Below are 26,912 nucleotides of genomic sequence, written 5' to 3'. Positions count from 1 at the left end.
CGGATGTAGGTATCCGCACGCACGGGGGCCACTTCGCTATTAGATATATAGATAGTAATATTCCCTTTGTTATGAAAACATACAAGATATTTCAAATTACAAAGAAACGACGACTGAGGGGTGACATGATTGAGGTTTATAAGATTATGCATGGGAAAGAGCAGGTAGAGAAAGAGGTACTTTTCTCCCTTTCTCACAATACAAGAACTCGTGGGCACTCCATGAAATTGCTGAGCGGTCGGGTTAGAACGGATAAAAGGAAGTACTTCTTCACCCAAAGAGTGACTAACACATGGAATTCACTGCCACAGGAAGTGGTGGCAGCTACAAGCATGGACGGCTTCAAAAGGGAATTAGATAAGCATATGGAGCAGAGGTCCATCAGTGGTTATTAGCCACAAGGTATAGATAGGGACTCTGGGGCAAGTGATGCTCTGTCTTCTTGGTGCTTGGGGGGGTCAACAGTGGGAGGGCTTCTAATGTCCTGGCCCCACTGGTGGACCTCCTGATGGCACTGGTATTTCTGGCCACTGTGTGATACAGAGTGTTGGACTGGATGGGCCTTTGGCCTGATCCAACATTGGTATCTCTTATGTTCTTATGTTCTCATGGTAGCATTCTTTATAAGTCTTAATGACTGTTTGATTTGTGGGTCAGACTATCACAACTGTTGGCTTTATACTTGTTTACTAAACCGAGTGGCTGCCACTCCTGTCGAAAACACAACAGGTCATTTCCAAAGTTGTTGAATTCGTCATTGTACAATCGCAGGACACAGCACAAGCAAGTATATTTGTAATCTCCTCGATAAGCATACCCTGACCTGCTCAGGGTATCTCAGATGCTAAGCAGGGTTGACCCTGGCTAGTATTTGGATGGGAGACCTCCAAGGAATACCAGGGTCGTGACGCACAGGCAAGCAATGGCGAACCACCTCTGAATGTCTCTTGCCTTGAAAACCCCACCAGGGGTCACTAAAAGTCGGCTGTGAATGGAGGGCAAAAATCAACAGATAGGAGCTGTTTCATTTCCCATTCCTGACAGACTTTGCCTTTTTGAGAGCCAGTTTGGTGTAGTGGTTAAGTGCGCAGACTCTAATCTGGGAGAACCGGGTTTGATTCCCCACTCCTCCACTTGCACCTGCTGATGTGACCTTGGGTCAGTCACAAGCTCTGGCACAGCTGTCCTTGAAAAAGAGCAGTTTGTGTCAGAGCTCTCTCAGCCCCACCCACCTCACAGGATGCCTGTTGTGGGGAGAGGAAGGGAAGAGTTTGTAAGCCGCTCTGAGACTCCAAGTGAAGGGCGGGGTATAAATCCAATCTCTTCTTCTTCTTCTTCTTTTGCTAATTTTCTCAGCAGCTGGCTTAGAGGTGATTTCAAACCAGTTCTTTCTAGTATACTAGAAAGCCAGCATGGTGTAGTGGTTAAGAGCGGCAAACTCTAATCTGAAGAACCAGGTTTGATTCCCCACTCCTCTATCCCAAGCCTGTTGGGTGACTTTGGGCCAGTCACAGCTCTCTCAGAACTCTCTCAGCCCCACCTGCCTCAAAAGCTGCCTGTTGTGGGGAGAGGGAGGGAAGGCGATTGTAAGCCGCTTTGAGATACATGAAGCCTGCTGGGTAACTTTGGGCCAGTCACAGTTCTCTCAGAACTCTCTCAGCCCCACCTGCCTCACAAGGTGCCTGTTGTGGGGAGAGGAAGGGAAGGGGATTATGGTGGAGTGGTTAAGAGCAGCAGACTCTCATCTGGAGAACTGGGTTTGATTCCCCACTCCTCCTCCACATGAAGCCTGCTGGGTGACCTCGGGCCAGTCACAGTTCTCTCTGAACTCTCTGAGCCCCACCTACCTCACACAGGGTGTCTGTTGTGGGGAGAGGAAGGGAAGGCGATCATAAGCCACTCTGAGGCTCCTTTAGGGTAAAGTGGGGTATAAAAACCCAACTCTTCTTCTTTTCCTCTCCATGTTGTTTCTTCAACATAGCACATTCCTTCTTTTGCCTTTGTGACCTCCTCATCCAGCCATAATGGAGACTCCAGCAGACTTAACATGTCTGAAGTCAGGCCAAGGCAGTTTTTTCTTCCACACCGTCTCTGTGCTTGAGTTAACCCTGTCTTTCCTCTGCAGGCGGAAGCCTTAAACGGGTCTCAGGATACTTTCTTAGAAAACAGAGGGTGATTTCCCACAAGCTCTGCTCCGCGCTCACTCTTCTCTTTGGGCCGATGGTACATGTCAATTTCACACAAGCTGCTGCACGACCGCATTTTGCCCCGCAGCTTCGTGCGATTTCCCCCGCGTCTACTCAATCCTGTTACTTGAGGATTGAGTAGACGCGGGGAAAATCACAAGAAGCTGCGGGGCAAAATGCGGCCGCGCAGCAGCTTGTGTGAAATTGACACGTACCATGGGGCAAAAAGGGAGGAGTGAGCGCGGAGCAGCGCTGGTGGGAAATCACCCAGATTTTTCTGTTTTGGGGTCCCGTAGCTTCTACCGGGCTGGTCTTTAGGGACCTCCCCAGTCTGTCATCCCTGAGCGTTACGGTACTATAGATGAATAGCTGGGCATGTTGGGGAAAGTCCTGAACTCAACTGAGAGAGATTGAGACTCTTTTCTAAATGATTTGGTGTAGTGGTTTGGTGTAGTCAGTTTGGTGTAGTGGCTAAGAGGGTGGGGTTTGGGGAGGGGAGGGGCCTCAGCATGGCACAATGCCACAGAGTCCACCCTTCAAAGCAGCCATTTTCTCCAGTTTCTGTCACAGCTCTCTCAGCCCCACCTACCTCACAGGGTGTCTGTCGTGGGGAGGGGAGGGAAAGGAGTTTGTAGGACTCTCTGAGACTCCTTTGGATAGTGAAGGGTGGGGTATAAATCCAGTCTCTTCTTCTTCGTTGATGCACAGAAAAAGAGGGGAAGAGGATTCACAGAGGCTCTGCATTAGGGGCCACAGAGGGCACGGCCCTAGCAAGGGCCACGCCTCCTGGTTACCCAAAATCTCCAGGATATCGGGGTTAGCTCTGCTAACAACGAAGTAAATTTCCCCTTGATATCCTGGAGACTTTGTTTCTTTGTTCTGTTGCTAGCTGTAGGATATTGTTGTGCCCCATTTTATTCATTCATTCATTCATTCGTTCATTCATTCATTCATTCATTCATTCATTCATTCATTTGGGTTTTTTAGTCACCAGTTACCCAAACGGTCTTGTGGCACCATACAACATTAAAACGTAACTTAGGCAGATCATGAGAGGGAGGGCAGGGAGGTTTGCCTCAGTGCTTAGTTCTCGTGGCCCTTTCTTACGCGCCCAGGGAAATGCCGATCACCACGTTGGGGTCAGGAAGCCATTTTCCTCCAGGCCAGTCTGGCTGGAGATCTTGGAGGTTTTTTGTCATCTTCTGGGCGTGGAGCAGCGGTCACTGCGGGTGTGGAGGGGGAGGTATTTGTGAATTTCCTGCCTTGTGCAGGGGGTTGGACTAGATGACCCCGGAGGTCCCTTCCAACTCCATGATTCTCAGATTCTACTCTATGTAATAAGGGGCTTCAGTGTTCCATCTGCACCGGGGTCCCCTCAGGCAGGCCGTCCATTTCCAGTGATGCGGCCTATCATGTGGCCCCTGCAGCTGCCAGACGTGTTGCTTTCTGCCGTGTGCATCAGGTTCCCTTGTAACAGAGTCTTGGAGCCGTGTCTTTGGATCCGTAGAGCTGTGAATGATTCCCCGGTATCAAGATTCCCTCACCCGACCACTCTGCCAGTCCGTAGCTCACTGGCAAAGAACGCCCTTTGCATTCTGGAAGTCCCAAGCCAGGCATCTGTTCTCCAGCTATTTTTGGAAAAGGGGATCTCAGGGAGCAGAGCTGCAAAGAAAACCGCGCCAGGATCCCACCCACCAGCTGGGATTAAGCCGGACTGAGCTAGTCTGGCCAATGGCCTGATTCGGTATAAAGTAGCTGTGTATGGAAACTTTGCTGGGAGGCAAAATTGCTTGCCCTGGACACATTGTGCGGTTCCCGGTAGGGCAACTGGGGAAGCAAAGGGGAGGCATACTTTTTCTCCCTCCCTCCCGTCTATTTGCGCGCTCTCTCTGTCTCTCTCTCTCTCTGTCTCTCTCTCTCTCTGTCTCTCTCTCTCTCTGTCTCTCTCTGTGTCTCTCTCTCTTTCTTTCCATCTCTTTCATGCTTTCTTTCCACCTCTCTCTTTTTTAGACAAATAAGTACCATTAGCAAATAAATAAATATCATTGGACAAATAAGTGTCATTATCAATATCTGTTTTTACCTCTTTTGTTTTTGTTTTTGGCAGTCACATTTAATGTTAATAAAAAAAGCAAATCTGCATGTTTTAAATTAAAATGTGCATGTGATATTTGTTAATGTCTTGCGGCTCTCAAACATCTGACATTTATTCTATGTGCTGAGGAAGTTTGGCCACCCCTGCCCTAGACACATCGGCCTTAACTTCCCAGGATCCCCCGAAAAAAAGGGGAGCCAACTGTTGAGAGATCCAAATGGCTGCTTCCAAAATAAATATATCCCTTTGCAGCTGTTTCTCAATTTTCGGATCTCTGCACGTACCTTCTGTCTCCTCTCTCTCAAACCGCTTCCTTAGCCCGCTTAAATGCTCCAGATCCCTATTCCAAGCCCTGTGTGTGCCTTCTTGGCTGTCTGCCTTCTTGCGTGCCTTGGCATTCGCCAGTCTTTCTGAAATATACAGGGTTCGAGACGCGTATAGTGATCAGCTCATAGTTAGTGATTTCGGCTCAACTCTAAAGACTGACAAACTGGCCTTGCAGCCCTGTTTATAAAGCCTGCAGAGACCACGCCCCAGCACACCCCACCACCACCGATAGGCTATTGACATTACAACTACTATTCTATAGGTCCATTCCAGGATCCTGGCGATCTATTGTTCTGGTGGAACAAGCTTAGCCAGTTTCCAGGTACTGTTCAGGCTCAGTGCATAACACTTTCTTTGCCTCCAGCCTGGCTCCGATTCTGTCTTGCTCTTGGTGCTGTCCCATCTGGCCGCTCTGTCCCCCACTGGACCCTGACAGATGTGTATTGACGCGGCATGCTATTTATACCGGCGTTCAGCAAGCAGCCCCTGGCCAAAATGACTTTGTTCTGTCTCCGATGCCTTTCAGAGGAATCTGACGTCCTAAAGAGTGATTACCGACTCAGAAGCGAAGAGATGGAGACGACCGTGAGCAAGCTGAGAGTGCAACTCAAATCTGCCCATATGGAGCTGGAGCAAACCAGAGCCACCTTAAAGACCATGGAAGGGTCCGACGGCCACGGTAATCCCGGAAGCATTATTTGCGTGGAGGCCGATTTTGTTTGCAAGAGGAGAACGTATGTACTGGTTGTGGAGGTTTTTTTTACGTAGGTTTTTTTTAAATTCTGATTTTCTCATGGGAAAATACCCTGGATAACCCTGAATTAGACCTGCATCTTTCATATAAAGCCATAATGTTGCTGGTACTGAAACGCCATAGTAAGGGATAGTCAACATAAGTGGTTCCAAATAAGCTATTGGTGCCTACCAAAGCTCCCTCTAAGTCTGGGAGTCTTGTGAGCAAATATTCTACTTTGTGAGCTACTGGCATTAAAGTTGTGAGCGAGCAATTTGAATACTGCATAAATTAGTTTGCTCTGGAGCCATCCTGCCTGAGCTGAGACAAAGATGTGTGAGCCGGAGGCTAAAAAACTGTGAGCTAGCTCACACTAACTCAGCTTAGAGGGAACACCAGCCTACCTAGGCTAGAAATTTAAACAGGTTTAAGTAGGGATGCCAGCCTCCAGGTGGGACCTAAGGATTTCCTGGAATTGCAGTCCATCTCCCGACTACAGGTATCAGTTGCCCTGCAGGAAATGGATGTGACTTTGGGGCAAGTCACAAGTACTTTCAGCACTGTTCCCTCAAGAAGAAGAAGAGACTGGATTTATACCCCGCCCTTCACTACCCGAAGGAGTCTCAGGGCGGCTTAGAATCCCTTTCGCCTTCCCCTCCCCACAACAGTCCCCACCACAGACACCCTGTGAGGTAAAAGAAGAAGAAGAGGAGATTGGATTTATACCCCGCCCTTCACTACCCGAAGGAGTCTCAGAGCGGCTTAGAATCCCTTTCCCTTCCCCTCCCCACAACAGACACTCTGTGAGGTAGGTGGGGCTGAGAGAGCTCTCTCAAGAACTGCCCCCGAGAGAACAGCTCTGAAAGAACTTGAAACTTGTGGGGAAGGTAAAGGAGATTGTAAGCCGCTCTGAGACTCCAAGTGAAGGTTGGGGTATAAATCCAATCTCTTCTTCTGTTTCCTGGCACTACATTTTAATAGGGTTTTGAGTGTGTGCGTGCGTGTTGAATTTTGAGTGTTTGAGTGACTTGCACAAGTTTTCGTTAAGACAGATCACACCTGGTCCCGGCATTGGCCTTATGGTAAGGCCCAGTCTGGCAAACAGTTTGCCACATTTTGTATAGAAGGATGAAACTGTATAAGATACGGGCATTTTAAGCAAAGTCCACGCCTGGAACGGCAAGTCCCGTTTCTTGTTTGCATCATTCCCGTTAGAAGAAGAAGAGAGAGAAGAGATTGGATTTATACCCCACCCTTCACTACCCAAAGGTGTCTCAGAGCGGCTTACAAACTCCTTTCCCTTCCCTTCCCCTCCCCACCACAGACACCCTGTGAGGTAGGTGGGGCTGAGAGAGCTCTGACAGAAACTGCTCTTTTTCAAGGACAGCTCTTATCAGAACTACGGCTTGCCCAAGGTCATCCAGCCAGGTGCAAGTGGAGGAGTGGGGAATCAAACCCGGTTCTCCCAGATTAGAGTCCGCGCACTTAACCACTACACCGAAGTTAGCTTAAGAACATAAGAGAGGCCAATGTTGGATCAGGCCAGTGGCCCATCCAGTCCAACACTCTGTGTCACACAGTGGCCAAAAATACCAGGTGCCATCAGGAGGTCCAGCAGTGGGGCCGGGACACTAGAAGCCCTCCCACTGTTGGCCCCCCCCCCCAAGCGCCAAGAATATTCTAATGCTGGAGAGACACATTTATCCCCTGATGCAAAACAGCTGCCCAAAGTCTCATCATTGGGAAGTGGAAACAAAACCCCACCTTGTACAATTAGGTCTCTCTGGTGTGTTAACTGCAGAGTTTCAGAGGGTAGCCAGGTTGGTCTGCCGTAGAACACCTGGATTTGATTCCAGTACGCTGTGGGAGACCAAGAAGGTTTTCAGAGTTCAAGAGTGATTTCCCACAAGCGCTGCTCCGCGCTCACTTTTTGCCCCGATGGTACGTGTCAATTTCACACAAGCTGCTGCGCGCCCACATTTTGCCCCGCAGCTTCGTGCGATTTCCCCCGCATCTACTCAGTCCTCAAAAAACAGGATTGAGTAGAGGCGGGGGAAATCGCACGAAGCTGCGGGGCAAAATGCAGTCGCACAGCAGCTTGTGTGAAATTGACACGTACCATCGGGCCAAAGAGAAGAGTGAGTGCGGAGCAGCGCTTGTGGGAAATCACCCCAAGGGTCAAAGCTCCCTTCATCTCTGGCAAAGGAAGCTTTGTCTCTTGAGAGCTTGTGCCGCGTAATTCTTGTTGGTCTCTTGAGGTGTCACTGGACTCAAGCCTACCTGTTACCTGCAGGTCTCTAGAGGTCTCACGACAAGCAAGTCGCCACTAATGCGTTGGGAACCGTGTCTTTTACAGCCATGAAAGTCGCAATGGGAATGCAGAAGCAAATCACAGCCAAGCGAGGACAGATAGACGCTTTGCAGAGCAAGATCAAGTTCCTGGAGGAAGCAATGACCAACGCGACTAAGGTCAGAATAGCAAAAACGCCTAACCGCGCTTGATTCCACATAGAGGTTTCGCTCTGGTTTGGCATCCAGACTGGAGTGGGGGGGGGGGCCGTTAGCATCCACACGGTGCCTTCCTCTAATTCAGGGATGTCAAACAGAAGGCCCGGGGGCCAGAACCGGCCCGTCCAGGACATTTATGTGACCCATGAGCAACTGGTGCAGGGGAGGGAACAGAAGACTGCTGGGGGAGGGGAGCGGGGGGGCCCCCACTCCAATTCTGGCTTCAGCACGGTGGAACAACCTCGTCTGCAGCAGCCGAGCAGCGTGGGAGCGTCTGCCCAGTGCTGCACTGCTGGCTCCCCAGTCCGCCTATGTGGGTTTTCCTCTGGACCCCTCCTCCCAGCCCTTGCAGTGAGGATACACCTACTCGGAGCTTACCAGCTGCTGTCCTTTATACAGTTTCTGTCTCCAGTACCTGGCATTACGTTTTATGGCACACGTGGCCCGGCCCGACAAAGTGACATTTATGTCAGATCCGGCCCTCGTAACAAATGAGTTTGACACCCCTGCTCTAATTGACCCCTATCCATGTGTGCCCCCGTCCCCCGTCCCCCCGCCTGGCTCAGTCTTTCCCAAAGCTGATTTGATACGATTGTTGGGGGAAAGGGGGGGGGGAGAGACCGCAGGTCAGAATTGTACGTTTTGCCGCAGGGAACTGGGTCCTCGCCCAGAGTTCTCTTTGGTCCAGGTCCTTTGCGAATTGCCTGCCGATTCACGTTCTGCGCCTTCTGCCTTTGTCCGTGCAGGAGAAGCACTACCTGAAAGAAGAGAGGAACAAGCTGAGTCAGGAGCTGAGCCATCGGGCCGCTTTGAACAACAAAATGATGGGGGAGCTGGAGATTCTGCGGGCCCAAGACAAACGCATGAAAGAGAAACTGGCCACCATGGAGGCAGCCCTCGATAAGGTACTCTTTCTGTCCGTCTTTCAGTTTCTTTCCAGGGCCTGGCCTTACCCTCAGACAGGTAGTTTCCAAAGGGAAAGGGCTTGTTGTTGTTGTTGTTCAGTCGCACAGTCGAGTCCGACTCTTCACGACCTCATGGACAAGATCTCGCCAGGCCTTCCTGTCTTCTGCCGTCCTCTGAAGTTTGCTCAATTTCATGTTTGTTGCATCTATGACACTGTCTAACCATCTCATCCTTTGCCGTCCACGTCTTCTTTGACCTTCAATCTTTCCCAGCATCAGGGTCTTCTCCAGTGAGTGCTCCCTTCTCATTTGGTGGCCAAAGTATTTGAGCTTCAGTTTCATAATGGCAGAAAGTGAAGAGGACCTAAAGAGCCTCTTGCTTAGGGTAAAAGAGGAGAGTGCAAAAGTGGGCTTGAAGCTCAACTTCAAAAAAACTAAGATCATGGCATCCGGCCCCATCACCCCTTGGCAAGTAGAAGGGGATGTCGTGGAAGTAGTGACAGACTTCATGTTCCTGGGATCCCAGATCACCGCAGACTGTGACAGCAGCCATGAAATTAAAAGGCGCCTGCTCCTTGGGAGGAAAGCGATGGCGAACCTAAACAGCATGATAAAAAGTAGAGACATCACCCTGCCAACAAAAGTCCGTATGGTCAAAGCAATGGTATTCCCAGTAGTACTGTATGGCTGCGAGAGTTGGACCATAAGGAAGACTGAGCGCCAAAGAATAGATGCTTTCGAATTGTGGTGCTGGAGAAGACTCTTGAGAGTCCCTTGGACTGCAAGAAGATCAAATCAGTCAATCCTAAAAGAAATCAACCCTGACTGTTCCCTGGAAGGCCAGATAATGAAAGGGCTTGAGTGGTTTTTAAAAATCGCTAAATCCCCAGTGCACCCGCCCCCCACATGTGGGACTCTTCTTGGGCAGACAAACCTGCAGGGTGGATGCTCTGTTGCTGCGGTTTATCTGCGGCCACACCAGCAATGGGATTTCCACATTGTAGGTTTGCCTCAATCCTCTAGCGGTGTCCTGTCTTTGGGGAGGTGGGGGGGGGGTGGCACTGGGGATTTTGCAATTCCTTTTTAAAAACCAGCACTAGAATATTCAATACACCGGTGTAACAATAGGGGTGTGTGTGTGACCGGTTTGTTGAATCCTCATCTTTCATTTAAAAAAGTAATTCTCTAGTCCACCTCCTTCAGTTGCAAATATGTGCCTTTCCCCTTACATCTCCACGTGGGAAGGAAATAGAGACTTACCTTTTTTAAACAAACAAAATGCAGGTTTTGATCCTGAGAACACTGCCCGGCCGTAAGCCCCACTGGATAAAATGGGACATACTTCTGAGTAAAGGCCTGCAAAGGATCGCTGTCACAGTATGGAAGATTTGCTAGCAAAATTCTAGACGCAAACGTAACTCTGCCATCCAAGATGGAATCTCATTCGCCACTGTGAAAGGTCGTGTTTGGGGGATATCTGGTTACTCTTGCAGAGTTTTGCCCAGTCACAGAAGTGTGGTATTGAGTGCAGTCAATAAATCTCCCAAGAAGTATATTGCAAAAAAGGGTAAACTTACATTTATTCAGTTAGATCCAGTTCACATTCAGGTTGCAGTCAAAAGAAGAGAAAGACGCCTAATCTAAAGAGTTCTGTCCCTATCACAGATGGCCAGCGAAATCCAGCATTGCATATTTGGAAGTATGAGGTCATTGTTCCTACAGGAGAGACATGTTGTCTCCATGGAAGGCCATGTAGAGGAAGGGAGAGGATAAAGAAGGGAGAGGAGGGGGCAGCTCCCTGGTTAAGACAAAGAGAGGCACCCCATTCAGGGAGATATATGATATCTCCCCCCCCCCCCAATGTCCAGGCATGCTGAGTTGCTCACTCCGATACTCGTTCACTTGATAGTTATACCCTAAACAACTCAGATGCTGCACAGATCACAGCAGATTTTATTTTTCAGTAAGTAAAAAAGGTAAAGGTTCCCTTGCTCGAAAGCCAGTTGAATCCGACTCTAGGGATGCGGTGCTGATCTCTGTTTCCAAGCCGAAGAGCCAGCGCTGTCCGAAGACGTTTCCGTGGTCATGTGGCCGGCATGGCTAAACACCAAGGGGCACGGAACGCTGTTACCTTCCCACCGAAGTGGTACCTATTTATCTACTTGCAATGTCTTGCTTTCGAACTGCTAGGTAAGAGTCCATCACTATTTGTTGGTTTAAAGCATGTATGAGCCTCTGAAAAGGCCCTCTCTCAGGTACCCACCAGACGAGCTTCTCAGTTCCGTGGGACAGTCATGAGGACCTCTCGCTGTGATTTTAATTCCCAGGCAGGAACGTATGGGAGAAGGCTGTCCTTCAATTACCCCAGTCCCTAGCCAGGTCAAGCTTGTATGGTCGAAAGCAACCGCTTGAATTGGTCTCGGGAGCAGATTAGAAACCAGTGTCGTTGCTGTGAGATTGGGGTCACATGATCCGGGAACTGGCGCCAACCAGCAGTCCAGCTGCAGCCTTCTACACTAGTTGCAGCCTCTGAACACTCTTCCAGGGTAGCCCCAAGCATTGCAGTAGTCCAGCCTAGATGTAAAGAAGGCAAAGATCACGGTGGCTTGATCAGACTGACCCAGGAACGGGTGGAGCTGGCACACCGGCCAAAGCTGGGCGAAAGCACTCTGGACCACAGAAGCCATCTGATTTTCAAAGGTGACTGTTGTATCTAGCAGTGGCCCTGGCAGTTCAAGGGGATTACAACACCATCCAAGACAGGGGGAGATCTTGAGTCCCTGGTCTGCCTTCCTGCTAACCCAGAGCATCCCTGTCTTGTCAGAATTAAGTTTCGTGGGTTTCCCGAAAGTCCATAGGTTTCCCATCAGCTTCCTCTCCTTTTACTGTGACTCTCTCCAACTCTCCAAAATATCGCTGCTGCAACTTAACCCCGTTGTAAAGGTTACATCTTCTCCACTATCCTCCCTTGCAGGCATCTATGCAGTTTGCAGAATATCAATGCATCAAGCAGCGGCAGGAGCAGGAACTGATGCGCTGCAAACTTCAGCACGCTTTGGATGTAAAGGTAGGTCTTCTGCTTCACCGCAGAGCGCTAGGAGCCCCAAGAGATGCCATCATGCCTGGACCTCGGGGCAGAGGTCTGGGCTTCCCCTCCCTTTCTTCTCCACCATCCGGCCCACCATCCGGCCCAAGGTGTCTCCGCGCCCTAGGCGAGGCCAGCTTGTGGCGCCCGCGACCCCCAGGCGATGCCAGCCTCCCGGTGGGGCCTAAAAATGGGGGGGGGGCGCCATCGCCTCAAAGAACGAACCTCGGGAGGCTCACCGGGGGGGGGGGTGCTCTGGAAAATGGCCGCCGTCCCTGGGCTCACCATCTGCGAAAAGAGTCTGAGGTTGGCGTAGGGCAAGAAGGCGCTGTAGTTGGAGGGGCCACTGGCTGGATCCAACAGGGCTTTCTCAGGAAAGAGTTTTTTTTTTAGAGCGCGGAGCAGGGGGGGGGGGGGGGGGGACCTGCTTCGGTGAAATCCTCCCTGCGCCATGGGGGAAGTCCTCATGGGGGGGATCTCCCGGGCTCCCTCCCGCTGCGGGCTGGGGGCAGCGAGGTGGGAAAGGGAGAGGAAGGCCAGGTGCAGAGCCGCTGCCACTGCTTTCGCTGCTGGGCAGAGCCGGGGCGGTGGGATGGCGCTGCAGGACGTGTGTGGGCTGGCCGGGGGGGACTGGGGCGCTCCCGGGGCCGGAGGGGCTTCTTGGGCCTCCACCGCAGTGGAGCCGGGTGGCCTGGCACATTACACCTTTGGGGCGCATCGCTGTGGCCTGCAATGTTGAGGCAGGAGAGTGCCCCTGAGCATGGGCAGAGCTCTTTCCCAGACTTCCGGGGAAGTCGTTGCCACCTCCTGGGTGGGAATTCCTGGAGAGGGCGTGGTGGGAGGGAAGCACAGTTTGGCGCCAGCTGCGGGAAGGACATCCCGGGCGCGGGGCGGTGGGGCGGGGGGCGGTGGGGCGCAGAGGAGGTGACTCCGACGGGGCAAGCCTGAGCAGACGTCCGCCGGAGCCGGGGGGAGAGCGCAGCTCTCTGGCCTTCCTCCTCCTCCTTTGCCGTCTCCTTCTCCGCCACCAGCGGCCTGCAGGAGAGCCACCGGTGGCTGTCCCAACGGCGATGGCGGGGAGGGGGGGAGGCACAGTTCGGCACCAGCGTCCTGCAGGAGAACACTTTGGTGCCCTAAGGGCTGGCTAGCGCTCTAGGCGAATACCTAGTTCGCCTAGCGGGTGAGCCGGCCCTGGCCCTGAGTCACAGGCTGTGGAAGGGGGGACCCCAACATGGTGCCCATGGGTGCCGAGGCACCCATCAACAACTTTCCTGATGCCCACCAAGTGATTTTAGAACATGGGTGGGGCCATGTGGGGCTCTTGCCCAGCATGGCTTCTGATTGGCTGGTCAGAAGGAATTAATGTTGTTGCGGCTGCAGCCGCTGCCACAGTGTTGGTTTTATTCTTTCCCACGCCTCTTTCTAAGTGTATTTTTTTAAGATTGCCTCTCTTCTTCACTGCACATGGGCTTCCTATGTGTGCTTGGCTCCGCCTCCTGTGACAGCCATTTTGTAGTTGTGCCCACCACTCTGTGCCCACCACTCCAGTGGTGCCTGCAGGCTCAAAAAGGTTGGGACCCCTGCATTACTGTCTAAGATGGAAGAGGCATAAGGCCATTAAGGCCAGTTTCTAAAATTACCTAACTGTACCAATGGGAATCGAGAGAAGGCAGCATGGTGTAGCTCAGGGTGTCAAACATGTGGCCCGCGGGCTGGATCTGGCCCCCACAGGGCTCCTATCCGGCCCTCCTCTATCCTGCTTCCTTCTCCAGTTCTGCTACTGCTGCGTTGCAGCCTGCTTTGCCAGACTCTCTCAATCGCACAAGAAAGATAGATAGGCAAGCCTCTGCATTGGTTGAGGCTCCTCCCCTTCCTCCTTCCAGGGGGAGGGAGGGAGGGAACGAGCCAGAGCTGGCTTCCTGGCCAGGACTCTAATCTGGGAGAACCGGGGTTGATTCCCCACGCCTCCACGTGCAGCTGCTGGATGACCTTGGACAAGCCACAGTTCTGATAAGAGCTGTTCTTGGGGGAAAAAAGAGCAGTTTCTGTCAGAGCTCTTTCAGCCCCACCTGCCTCACAGGGTGTCTGTGGTGGGGAGGGGAAGGGAAAGGAGTTGCAAGCCGCTCTGAGACTCCTTCGGGTAGTGGAGGGCGGGGTATAAATCCAATCTCTTCTTCTTCTTTTCCCTCACAGGGTGTCTGTGGTGGGGAGGGGAAGGGAAAGGAGTTTGCAAGCCGCTCTGAGACTCCTTCGGGTAGTGGAGGGCGGGGTATAAATCCAATCTCTTCTTCTTCATCGTTGGCACAGCGGCGGGAAAGACTAATAGATAAGATAAATATGTAAATTATGCTTGATCGTCATTTCCTATTCTTATGTCTAAGGAGCTCAGGGTAACGGATACGTCCGTTCCTCCTGTTTTATCCCCACAGCACCTTTAGAAGTAACCCTCAGCAACTCTTGCATGCCAGTGATAGCAGTGATCCCAGCAAAACTATAATAATAATAATAATAATAATAATAATAATAATAATAATAATAATAATAATAATAATATACTTTATTGTCATTGTACATAGTACAACGAAATTAAAGATGCAATCATTTCGGTGATCTACAACAATGTTCATATACACTCACACAACCATTCACTACTGTCCCATAACTCCCTTAAGGTTCACATAACAACTTAAAACCACCAACGTCACCCAAATTCCAATTTCATACAGCATTTAAGGCAATAATAGCTCTCGAATAAAAACTATTTTTAAATCTATCTGTCCTTGCTTTAATTGTCCTATATCTTCTGCCCGAAGGCAGCAGTTCAAGCAGGGAATGTTCGGGACGTGACAAGTCCTGCAGAATGTTCTTTGCTTTTTTCAGACATCGAGAACTATACAATTCCTCCAGGGACAGGAGAGGGCAGCCAATGATCTTCTGTCTACAAGAAGTCATTGATACCATGTCTCCGTGGCTACCTTCCCTTCTGGATTTTTTAAATTATTATTGTTGTTGTTGTTATTTTGCTGGAACCTCAATTTTTAAAAACAAACAAACAAACATAGATCTTCTTCTTCTTCCCCCTCGGACTCACAAGTCTCTTCTTCCACAGGAGCTGCAGGGGCCCGGCTATAAGCTGGGCTTCTCTTCCGTGAAGCTGCGCCACTCGACCGTGCCTCACTCCCACCCGCCCAGTGCTCCGTCCTCCCAAGCCTTTGCCGGCCACATGAGCCACGTAGGTGTCTCTCCGGAGCCTGCCTTGGACCCAGCCCGGCCAGCGCAGGAGGGGGAGGGTTCTTGGGACAGCAAAATGCCCTACATGACGTATGCAAAGTGCCGTCAGGCTGTAGCTGGCTTGTGCGACCCCGTGGGGCTTTCAGAGCAAGAGACAAACCGAGGCGCCAGCATCCGCCTCTTCATGGCGACCCTGGGCTTCCCTGGGTGGTCTCCCATCCAAGTAGTAACCAGGGCCGACCAGTTTGGTGTAGTGGCTAGGAGCACAGACTCTAATCTGGGAGAACCGGGTTTGGTTCCCCACTCCTCCACATGCAGCTGTTGGTGTGACCTTGGGTCACTCACAAGTTCTCTCAGAGCTGTTCTCTCAGGAGCAGTTCTTGAAAGAGCTCTCTCGGCCCCACCTACCTCCCAGGGTGTCTGTTGTGTGGATGAGAAGAGACAGAAATTGCAAGCTGCTCTGAGACTCCTTTGGGTAGTGAAGGGTGGGGTATAAATCCAATCTCCTCCTCCTCCTCTTCCTCCTCCTCTTCTTCTTTTTCTTCTTCTTCTTCCTAAGTGTTCAAGACCTGATGAGATCAGGCCAGCCCGTTAGGCAGCTCATATTCTGAATTTAGCTGTCATGAGAGTATATATTATATTACTGGAATATGCGTACATGTGACCGACTCGACTCAAGGATTAAAAAGCCATTTTTAAAAAGCGATGCAGCCCTGTGAACACTTCTGCATTTGCGGAGCTGTCTTCCTTTCCTCCACAAGGCCCACGGGAGGGGCCGTGGCTCAGCGGTAGAGCCTCTGCTTGGCACGTAGGAAGTCCCAGGTTCTATCCCCCGGCATCTCCAGTTAAAAGGTTGGGGCAGGAGGTGATGTGAAAGACCTCCTCCAGAGACCCTGGAGAGCAGCTGCCAGTCTGAGTGGACTGGCCTTGAGGGACCAAGGGTCTGATTCAGTACAGGGCAGTGTCATGCGTATCCATGTGTGACCAGGGACTTAGCAGCCCTAGTAGAACTGTACGGTGCAGTTTTTATTAGATCACACAATTTTAGACTGCACAGTAGGGTGTATAATGGATAGATTCCCCCCATATACCCCCACCTTCCTGTCTCCCATCCAAGAGGCTCGTGGGAGAGGCCGTGGCTCAGCGGTAGAGCCTCTGCTTGGCGTACAGAAGGTCCCGAGTTCAATCCCCAGCATCTCCAGTTGAAAGGGCCAGGCAGCAGGGGATGTAGAAGACCTCCGCCTGAGACGGAGAGCTGCTGCCAGCCGGAGTAGACAATACTGACTTTGATAGACCGATGGTCTGATTCAGAGAAGAAGAAGAAGAAGAGATTGGATTTCTACCCCGCCCTCCACTACCCAAAGGGGTCTCAGAGTGGCTTACAAACTCCTTTCCCGTCCCCTCCCCACAACAGACACCTTGTGAGGTAAAAGAACAAGAAGAGATTGGATTTCTACCCCGCCCTCCACTACCCAAAGGGGTCTCAGAGTGGCTTACAAACTCCTTTCCCGTCCCCTCCCCACAACAGACACCTTGTGAGGTAAAAGAACAAGAAGAGATTGGATTTCTACCCCGCCCTCCACTACCCAAAGGGGTCTCAGAGTGGCTTACAAACTCCTTTCCCGTCCCCTCCCCACAACAGACACCTTGTGAGGTAAAAGAACAAGAAGAGATTGGATTTCTACCCCGCCCTCCACTACCCAAAGGGGTCTCAGAGTGGCTTACAAACTCCTTTCCCGTCCCCTCCCCACAACAGACACCTTGTGAGGTAAAAGAACAAGAAGAGATTGGATTTCTACCCCGCCCTCCACTACCCAAAGGGGTCTCAGAGTGGCTTACAAACTCCTTTCCCGTCCCCTCCCCACAACAGACACCTTGTGAGGTAAAAGAACAAGAAGAGATTGGATTTCTACCCCGCCCTCCACTACCCAAAGGGGTCTCAGAGTGGCTTACAAACTCCTTTCCCGTCCCCTCCCCACAACAGACACCTTGTGAGGTAAAAGAACAAGAAGAGATTGGATTTCTACCCCGCCCTCCACTACCCAAAGGGGTCTCAGAGTGGCTTACAAACTCCTTTCCCGTCCCCTCCCCACAACAGACACCTTGTGAGGTAAAAGAACAAGAAGAGATTGGATTTCTACCCCGCCCTCCACTACCCAAAGGGGTCTCAGAGTGGCTTACAAACTCCTTTCCCGTCCCCTCCCCACAACAGACACCCTGTGAGGCAGGTGGGGCTGAGAGAGCTCGCAAGGGAAAGGGGCTGTGGCTTACTGGCAGAGCCTCTGCTTGGTGTGCAGAAGGTCCCCGGTTCAATCCCCAGCATCTACAGTTAAGGATCAGGTGGTAGGTGATGGGAAGGGAGGTGATGGGAAAGACCTCTGCCGGAGACCCTGGAGAGCGGCTGCCAGTCTGAGTAGACGATCCTGATCTTTTCAGGATAAGTCAGCTTCATGTGTTCGTAAGCAAGAGTAATGCGTTTCCTTTAAACCTCAGCTTAATTCTTTTATGGGGGGGGGGGAGTCCAAAGCAGGAGTTCTTAGCATTCTTACCAATTGGTTCTGTCTCCTGATGCCATTCAGAAAATTCAATATGAAGCCAACCAATGCCGGGGGGGACGGGGACGGACAGATAATAACCCTCTTACTGAGGGAGGGGGTATTTTGAAGCAGTCGTGTGTTTGTTTAGTTTTGGAAAATCCCTGTTTCCATCCAGATCTCGTCCAAGCTCAGCTCGGCGAAGGAGGACCCCCTGTGCGACTTAAAGCAACTTCTGCAAGAACTGCGGAGCACGATTGATGAAATCCCCTCCGCGATGCTTCCCAGGAGAGAAAGCGACAGCGACAGCGACTCGCTGCTGGAAACAGCGAGCAATACTCTGTAAGGGGGGTGCAAAGTATTGGGGGGACACGTCTTAGTGTATGTAGCACATTTGCCCAGTCATAGGAGCCTGCTGTTGTGTGCAGTAAACAGACGGCAAGACCTGTGTGTTGCAAAAGGGTAAAGACTTCCATTCATTGAGGCAGATGCAGCTCCCATCCGTGTCACAGTTGAAAGGAGAGCGAGAAGGCTGGATCGAAAGGATACTCTTCCCTGTTGCAAATGGCTAGCTTAATCCAGCAGCAGTGGGAGGGCTTCTAATGTCCTGGCCCCACTGGTGGACCTCCGGATGGCACTGGTATTTGTGGCCACTGTGTGACACAGAGTGTTGGACTGGATGGGCCTTTGGCCTGATCCAACATTGGCATCTCTTATGTTCTTATGTTCACACGGCAGCCCTACCTGCAGAGCTGAGAGCAGCTGTTAATTCCAATCCATGACACGAGAGTAGTTTGTTTATTTATTTATCTTTAGATTTGTATCCCGCCCTACCCCGAAGGCTCAGGGCGGCTAACAAGGGCACAAAGTGCCAGGATTAAAACAATAAGAGCACATAATATAAAACAGTAAAATGCAGTAACAACATCACAGTGCTCCACTTGTCACAAGATGGGATAGATCTTAAACCCAACGGTAGCTTCCCCGAACTCTATCATCCTTTTCCTGCCAGGGGCACCTCTCACCCCCAAAGGGGCCAGATAGTCGTGGTGATGGTGCGACGGTGCATAGATGGCAATGATGGAGTAGTAGTGGCGGCGGCTCCTACTCAAAAGCCTGGCGGAAGAGCTCCGTCTTGCAGGCCCCGCGGAACTGAGAAAGGTCCCGCAGGGCCCGGATCTCCTCCGGGAGCTCCTTCCACCAGGTAGGAGCCGCCACCGAAAATGTCCTGGCTCTGGTCACCGCAAATTTAATATCCTTGGGGCCTGGAATTTCCAGGAGATGACGATTCCCCGACCGTAGTGCCCTTGGGGGAATATATGGAGAAAGGCGGTCCCTCAGGTAGGCTGGACCCTGGCCATAGAGGGCTTTAAAGGTAAGAACCAGCACTTTGAAGTGGATCCAGTATGCTATTGGCAGCCAGTACAGCGCTTTCAGCACAGGCTGAATGTGGTCCCTCCTCGAGAGACCCATCAACAACCTGGCTGCAGCATTCTGCACTAGCTGCAGCTTCCGGATTTGCGACAAAGGCAGCCCCATGTAGAGAGCGTTACAGTAGTCTAGCCTTGAGGTAACCGTCGCATGGATCACCATGGCTAGGTCCTCACGGCTAAGGTAGGGGACCAACTGCCGAGCCAGCCGAAGATGATAAAAGGCCGCCCTGGCAGTGGCTGCCACCTGGGCCTCCATCGTTAAAGAGGAGTCCAGGCGCACACCCAAACTCCTAACCTCCGATGCTGGCACCAAAGGCACCCCATCAAAGGTCAGGAGACGGAGCCCCAACCCTGAGCCGATCCGACTCAGGCCCAGGACCTCCGTCTTTGCCGGGTTTAGCTTCAACCGGCTCAGTTTGAGCCACCCAGCCACAGCCTGTAACGCCCGATGCAGGTCATCCGGGGCAGAGTCCGACTGGCCACCCAGCATCAGAGAGAGCTGGGTGTCATCCGCATATTGATGGCACCCAAGCCCACAACTCCGGGCAATCTGAGCAAGGGGGCGCATGTAGATGTTAAACAACATCAGGGACAGCACAGCCCCCTGAGGCACCCCACACTCCAGGGGATGTCTCTGGGACTGCTGGTCCCCTATCGCCACCCTTTGTCCCGACCTTGGAGAAAAGAGGCGAACCATTGAAGGGCAAGCCCCTGAATCCCCGTGTCGGCGAGGCGGTGGGCCAGCAGCTGGTGGTGGACCGTGTCGAACGCGGCCGACAGATCTAACAACACCAGTGCTGCCACACCACCCCGATCCAGATGCCTACGGAGGTCGTCAGTCAGGGCGACCAACACCGTCTCCATCCCATGACCCGGGCGAAAGCCGGACTGGTAGGGATCGAGGACAAAAGCATCCTCCAGAAAGCTCTGTAGCTGTAACGCCACCGCCCTCTCAATGAGTTTGCCCAAATAGGGCAAATTAGACAGAAGAAGAAGAAGAAGAGAAGAGATTGGATTTATACCCCGCCCTTCACTTGGAGTCTCAGAGCGGCTTACAAACTCCTTTCCCTCCTCCTCCCCACGACAGACACCCTGTGAGGCAGGTGGGGCTGAGGGAGCTCTGACACAAACTGCTCTTTTTCAAGGACAGCTGTGCCAGAGCTTGTGACTGACCTAAGGTCACATCAGCAGGTGCAGGTGGAGGAGTGGGGAATCAAACCTGGTTCTCCCAGATTAGAGACCGCACACTTAACCACTACACCAAACTGGCTCTCCAGACACCAAACTGGCTCTCCAGACACCGGCGGATAGTTAGCCAATTCGGTCGGGTCTAAAGATGGGATGAGGGATACCCTTCTGGGTAGCAGTGTGTGTGAACGAGATCTTGGGGTGAGGGTGGACCGAAAGTTCAATATGAGCAGCCAGTGTGATGCAGCGACAAAAAAGGCTAATGCGATCTTGGGGTGTATCAACAGAGGCATAACAGCCAAAGCGTAAGACGTCATAGTCCCGCCGTACACTGCATTGGTACGGCTGCACCTGGAGTACCGTGTGCAGTTCTGGAGACCTCACTTCAGAAAGGATGTGGACAGAATGGAGTGGGTGCAAGAGGAGAGCGACGAGGGTGATCGAGGGGCTTTGAGGAAAGGCTGAGGGACTTGGGAACGTTCAGTCTGGAGAAGAGGAGGTTGAGGGGGGGACAGGATCGCTCTCTGGAAGTATTTGAAGGGCTGTCGCTTAGAGGAGGGCAGGGAGCTGTTCCTGTTGGCAGCAGAGGAGAGGACTCGCCATCATGCGTTTAAATTAAGGGCAGGAAGGTACCAGCTGGACAGTAGGAAAAACCTTTTTACAGTCAGAGTTGTGCCACAGTGGAATCAGCTGCCTCGGGAGATGGTGAGCTCCCCCTCCCAGTTAGTCTTTAAGCAGCAGCTGGACAAACCCTTGTCAGGGATGTTCTAGAGGCTGATCCTGCATTGAGCGGGGGGGTCGGACTAGACGGCCTGTAGGGCCCCTTCCAGCTCTGCGATTCTATGATTTGACAACCAGCACCACTCAAAATTCCTGAGTGTGTTATGATATAGTTAGGCACCTTTCTAGGTAAAAACTGGGCAACCCTTTCCTTTTAAAACCTGTTTTCAAATGATTCCTTGTAAAACTCCATTGCTTTTTGTAGTGGGCCCAGCTAGGAATGTTAACCTATGGCATGATTATTTGCTCTTTTTCCCCCCCACTCAGAGACCTCGCCAGCAAAGAATGTATAGGCAAAAGACCACACGACTCTTACAGCAGGTGAGAAGAACGCTGCCGGGCACTGTAAATTCTTTTTTTTTGGACAGCATTCCGGGATGTAGCTGGGTTTGAAGGCAATGAGATGTCTCGTTCACCACTTCTAGTACTGTGTGCACAAGATGGCCCCGGGCTAGCTTGATCTCATCAGGTCTCCGAAGCTAAGCAGGATCAGCCCTGGTTGGTACTTGGATGGGAGACCAGCAGGAAAGGTCCGGGGCTGCAACCACCGCTGAATGTCTCTTACCTTGAAAACCCTGCGGGGTTTCTGTTAAATAGTGGGTTCCATGGATGAGCAGACCCCCAAGTCTAGTGATCAGCTCTCCTGTTTAAACAGCATGCAATTGCCACGCCCAGACACACCCCACTCCCAACGATAGGCTATTTACATAACGTCACTTCTTGACTGGTTACTACCAGAGTCCCGGTGGGCTATTGCTCCAGGGCTCCAAGCCCAGCCCGTCTCTAGTAGAAACAGTCCTGGGATGTTTCAGTCCCAAGACATAACACCTGCCATAAGTCAGCTGCTGCAGTTTGACGGCATTTTCCACCACGATTTCACGGTCACCCACTCAAACTGCTGTTCCAATCTTGGCCAACAGGTGGTGCATGTGTAGTTCGCTCCAGCTGATAGAATCCTAGAATCACAGGGTTGGAAGGGGCCATACAGGTAACCTAGTGAGTCCAACCTCCTGCTCAATGCAGGATCAGCCTAGAGCAGTGATGGCAAACCTTTTAGAGACCGAGTGCCCAAACTGTGACCCCAAACCCACTTATTTATGGCAAAGGGCCAACACGGCAATTTAACCTGAATACTGAGGTTTTATGTTAGAAAAAACAACTCCTACATTAACTTAAGATGATCCAAACAAAGTAAAGAAAGCAATCCCAAATGCTTTCATTTATTTAAAATTATTTGGCAGAGAATTCGACACTTTAATGATGGTCTGGGCCTGGCTGGGGCGATGGCACGCGTGCCCACAGAGAGGGCTCTGAGTGCCACCTCTGGCACCTGTGCCATAGGTTCGCCACCACTGGCCTAGAGCATCCCTGACAAGTTTTTGTCCAGCCGGTGCTTAAAGACTGCCAGTGTGGGGGCGCTCACCACCTCCCTAGGCAGCTGAGTCCACTGCTGAACAACTCTGACGGTCAAAAAGTTTTCCCTAAGATCCAGCCAGTGCCTTCTCCCCCACAATTCCCGTCTCTGTGTCTAATTATAAGAGAAAGCTTGCAGTAACTTGAGTAACTGAGGGCCCAAAGTACACAGTATTTTTTAAATAAGGTCCAGGTTCCCAGACCCAACTGGCTTTTCCCACAGCCACGCCGTAGCTGCAGGGAACTGCGCCTGTAGGGGCCCGGTTCTGCTCCAGACCTCAGCACTGGGGAGGGGGGGCAGTCAGAGGGGCTCCTGCTTCCCCCTGTGCCTTTTTCCTGAGCTGAAACAGCCCCACCAGGGACTTGTTTGCATAAACTGGGAGCTGCACGTGGAGCATTCTGTGCTTCAAAACGCACAGCTCCCAAAATTTTTTCCCCCCTCTTCAAAGTTTTATTTAATTAAAACAATATAAACATGCATACTGAAATATATATTATATTGTGTTTTCAATCAATTTCAACTCAGTATCTGTATATTGCACATAACTAGCCTTGTACTCAGTCTAATCTACTTTTCACTTCTAAAACTTATGTGATAAGAGCTCAGCCTAAACACCTGTAAATCAAAAATGTATCAATTCCAGATAGTTACGGTTTGAGGGTAGTAGATCATTTCCCACGAAATACGTGATCAAAGGGAACTACCTGCCCACAAATTTGGTATGAGATCCTGTATGACTACTCACAGCTCCAAAGTTAAGCAAATAACTCTCCAGCTGGGCCATTTCAGCTCAGAAAACGGTGCCGGTGGTGGTGGTGGTGGGAGAGGCAGCAGCCTCTTCTCCCCCCCCCCAAAGTATCCTATGGTGTGGTTTGGCCCTGATAGTGCAGTCTTATGCAGAGTTTCTCCAGTCTGCACCCACTGGGCATGGATCAGGCATAGGCAGGATAAACTCTCTGTAGGATTCGCACCTGTGACTCATTTATGGAAGCTCTGCCTGCACAGGCGCAAAGCAGCACATTGTCTCCACCAGTGCTCCCTTGTCAGTGTAATAATGGAAAGATGCTTCCTTGTGCACTGGATGAGGTCCCTGACCGGCAGGGCTGTGAGCCGGAAAATTCTGGGTGGTGGGGCATTGGGGAAATCTGGGAGGGCGGGGAGCGGGAGATAGAGATTCTGGGAGGGCGGGGAGCGGGAGATAGAGATTCTGGGAGGGCTGGGAGCGGGAGATAGAGATTCTGGGAGGGCGGGGAGCGGGAGATAGAGATTCCGGAGGGCTGCAGAAGCAGGAAGGAGACCTCCCCCCACACCTCTCAGACTGTCGGAGAAACGCGGGCTCGTTGGGCATTCTTCCTGTTTTTGCAGCAGAAGCAGAAAGACCCAGCAAACCCGTGCCTATCGGACCATTGGAGAGGTGCGGCAGCTCATGTGGGCTCCGGAGGGAGGGGGAGGGGGACCGGGAAGGATGGGAAAGGGCTAATTTCGTAGGGGGGGGCATCGCCCCGAAATGCCCTGTCATGGGGACGGGCCTGCTGACAGGGTAGAACTCTGTGAACGCCCACAGATGGCACCTTCACCAGGCATTTGTCTCAGGAAATGGAAACATCCAGTCCGCCCCCCCCCCCCAAAAAAAACGTGGAAGAGAGGGTTCATTGCAGAGGGCCTCTGGGGTGTCCACCCATTTTGCACAGAGTGGGTCGCTGCCCAGAGCCATGCAGTTGAGTGCCGCTGCTGCTTGAAAGGACAGTCCTCGAGAGAGCTCTCTCAGCCCCGCCTACCTTACAGGGTGTCTGTGGTGGGGAGGGGAAGGGAAAGGAGTTTGTGAGCCGCTCTGAGACTCCGAGTAAAGGGCGGGGTATAAATCCAATCTCCTCCTCCGCCTCCTCTTCTTCTTCTTCTTTTTCTCCTTCTTCTCCTCTTCTTCTTTATCTCCTTCTTTTCTTCCTCTTCTTCTCCTCCTCCTCTTCTTCCTCTTCTTATGTCTTCTCCTTATTCTCCTCCTTCTCCTCCTCTCCTCCTCCTCTTCTTCTTCTTCTCTCTACCCCCACCCCCGTTAGTCTTCTTTGTGTGTTAAGTTCCCTGGGCCAGTTTCCCTGACAGCTGTAATGGCACTCTGCATTTCCACACAGGGAGGTCCCAAGAAGAGATCTATCTACCGATGTCTCCGTAGGACAAGATCCTTTCAGCAGGTGAGGAGCGATGCCTTTTGGGCACAGTCCCTGGACTTTGTGAGTTTGTCCCTGCTTTTTAATATAACACACACGGTTTTAGGAAGGAAAAATATTTCCCAGAAAGAATAAAATAAGATTATTTGGGGGGGGGGGCTGTGCCTGGCCCCCTCACTTTTGCACGTCAGCACGGAGTGGAAGACAGTTTTGCCTAGAACGGCCTTTGCCTAATTTAGTCTTCATGTATTGGCAGTCCTAATCAGTGCTCCCTCCAAGCTGTGGAGTCTTGAGAGCAAAAATTCTACAGTGTGAGCGACTGGCATTGAAGTTGTGAGCGAGCAATTTGGCTACCGCAGAAATCAGTTTGCTCTGGAGCCCTCCTTCCTGAGCCAGGGCAAAAATGTGTGAGCCGGAGGCTAAGAAACTGTGAGCTGGCTCACACTAACTCAGCTGAGAGGGAACACTGGTCCTAATTGAGATTTTTAATTGTGGCCTTTAAGTGTTTTCCTTATAATCGTTTTATTTTCACTGTAAGCCACCTGGAGTTCTGCAAGGCAGAAGGGCGGCTAGTAAATGTTTTAAAGAAAAATAAACCAGATCGCTCACTACAGGGAAAGCAGAAGCCACAGGGATCTTTTCCCTTTTGTGAAATGTATACAGAATCATAGAATCGCAGAGCTGGAAGGGGCCCTACAGGCCATCTAGTCCAACCATCTGCTCAGTGCAGGACCAGCCTAGAGCAGTGGTGGTGAACCTGTGGCACGGGGGCTAGAGGTGGCACTCAGAGCCCTCTCTGCGGGCACGCGTGCCATTGCCCAAGCCAGGCCTAGACATTCATTAAATTGTCGAATTCTCTGCCAAATAATTTTAAGTAAATGAAAGCATTTGGGATTGCTTTCCTTACTTTGTTTGGATCATCTTAAGTTAATGTATGAGTTGTTTTTTCTAAAGTAAAACCTCAGTATTCAGGTTAAATTGCCGTGTTGGCACTTTGCGATAAATAAGTGGGTTTTGGGTCGCAGTTTGGGCACTCGGTCTCTAAAAGGTTCGCCATCACTGGCCTAGAGCATCCCTGACAAGGGTTTGTCCAGCCGGTGCTTAAAGACTGCCAGTGTGGAGGCGCTCACCACCTCCCTAGGCAGCTGATTCCACTGCTGAACAACTCTGACTGTAAAAAAGTTTTTCCTAAGATCCAGCCAGTACCTTCTCCCCCCACAATTCCCATCTCTGTGTCTAATTGTAAGAGAAAGCTTGCAGTAAGTTTGCTCTCCAGGCCTTCCCTCTGTAGCCATGGCTGTAGTGGGCATGACCAACTCTGAAGCCAGCCGGAACTCCGTTCCTGTGCGTTCCTGCCCAAAAATAGCCCTGCTGAGACTTACTAGTGATTTCAGCTCTCATACTTTATTAGGTGAAGAACAAGACAAAGTTACTGGCTCGCAGGCCGGCTTATATGTGCAACAATCCCCACACCCAAACACCCCCCCACACCAGGCTATTAACAGTGGCCGAGTTCCATAGGCTCTCGGCCGGGAGCCTAACCCTCCGATTGGCGTGGGCTAGGATCCGCTTGGCCCATTGTCTCAGGGAGCGAAGCTCGGGCACTTTGCATGACCGCATGGAGACGTAGCCTCGCACACGGTCGGAGATGAATACATTACAGGAGCAAAATTCATGGAGCGGGACTTTCCTGCTTCCGGCAGCAGCCCGGTGGGACGTTTCAGGATTCTGCTCCCAGGAGTTCACAGGACTCCACACACAGACTGTCAAAGTGGGAGTCTGCACTGGGAGGGGGGAATCAGCAAAAATCGGATGCGGGCCCCCACCACCAACAGAATGCTGATCTGGGTCACTGAAATGCCATTACGCCGGCAAGACACCTGCAATGGAGCGTCTAAGTTTCCCTGTACTTTAGTGGATTCAGCTCTCTGTGGATGCTGTTCACCCACCTGCCACCAGAGGGCGATCTTGTTAGGAGTTTAAGAAATGGTAATAAGTGTATTGCTATAGCGCTAATACAAATCTCTTCTGACAATGTACTATTTTACAGATTTCATTTAAATAATAAGTCTTTTGCCCCTTTTCATTGCTGGATTATAAAGAGAAAGTAACACAACAAAAGGGGTAGGAGACTTATCATGGAATCCCAGAGTTGGAAGGGGCCATACAGACCATCTAGTCCAACCCCCTGCCCAATGCAGGACCAGCCTAAAGCATCTCTGGCAAATATTCGTCCAGCCTCTTCTTGAAAGCGGTCAGTGAAGTGGAGCTAACCACCTCCCTAGGCAGCTGATTCCACCTTTGAACCACTCTGACTGTGAAAAAGTT

General features: G+C 51.4%; 1 protein-coding gene across 1 annotated transcript in view; it reads left to right on the top strand.

The window, feature by feature from the left end:
- CCDC158 (coiled-coil domain containing 158) overlaps positions 1–26,912 on the top strand; it is an 87,426-nt gene that overhangs the window by 51,069 nt on the left and 9,445 nt on the right. The window contains exons 15-22 of the mRNA XM_015427109.1: positions 5,135–5,287; positions 7,698–7,810; positions 8,596–8,754; positions 11,729–11,821; positions 14,949–15,071; positions 17,783–17,946; positions 21,273–21,326; positions 24,549–24,608. Coding sequence (XP_015282595.1) covers positions 5,135–5,287; positions 7,698–7,810; positions 8,596–8,754; positions 11,729–11,821; positions 14,949–15,071; positions 17,783–17,946; positions 21,273–21,326; positions 24,549–24,608 — 919 coding nt within the window. The remainder of the gene's footprint in view (positions 1–5,134; positions 5,288–7,697; positions 7,811–8,595; positions 8,755–11,728; positions 11,822–14,948; positions 15,072–17,782; positions 17,947–21,272; positions 21,327–24,548; positions 24,609–26,912) is intronic.

The sequence above is a fragment of the Gekko japonicus genome, unplaced genomic scaffold, assembly GCF_001447785.1.
Source record: "Gekko japonicus isolate JY-2015 unplaced genomic scaffold, Gekko_japonicus_V1.1 scaffold565, whole genome shotgun sequence".
In the NCBI taxonomy this organism is placed as follows: domain Eukaryota; kingdom Metazoa; phylum Chordata; class Lepidosauria; order Squamata; family Gekkonidae; genus Gekko; species Gekko japonicus.
The sequence above is the reverse complement of the archived record's forward strand: the minus strand, read 5'-3'. Positions and strand labels throughout refer to the sequence as shown.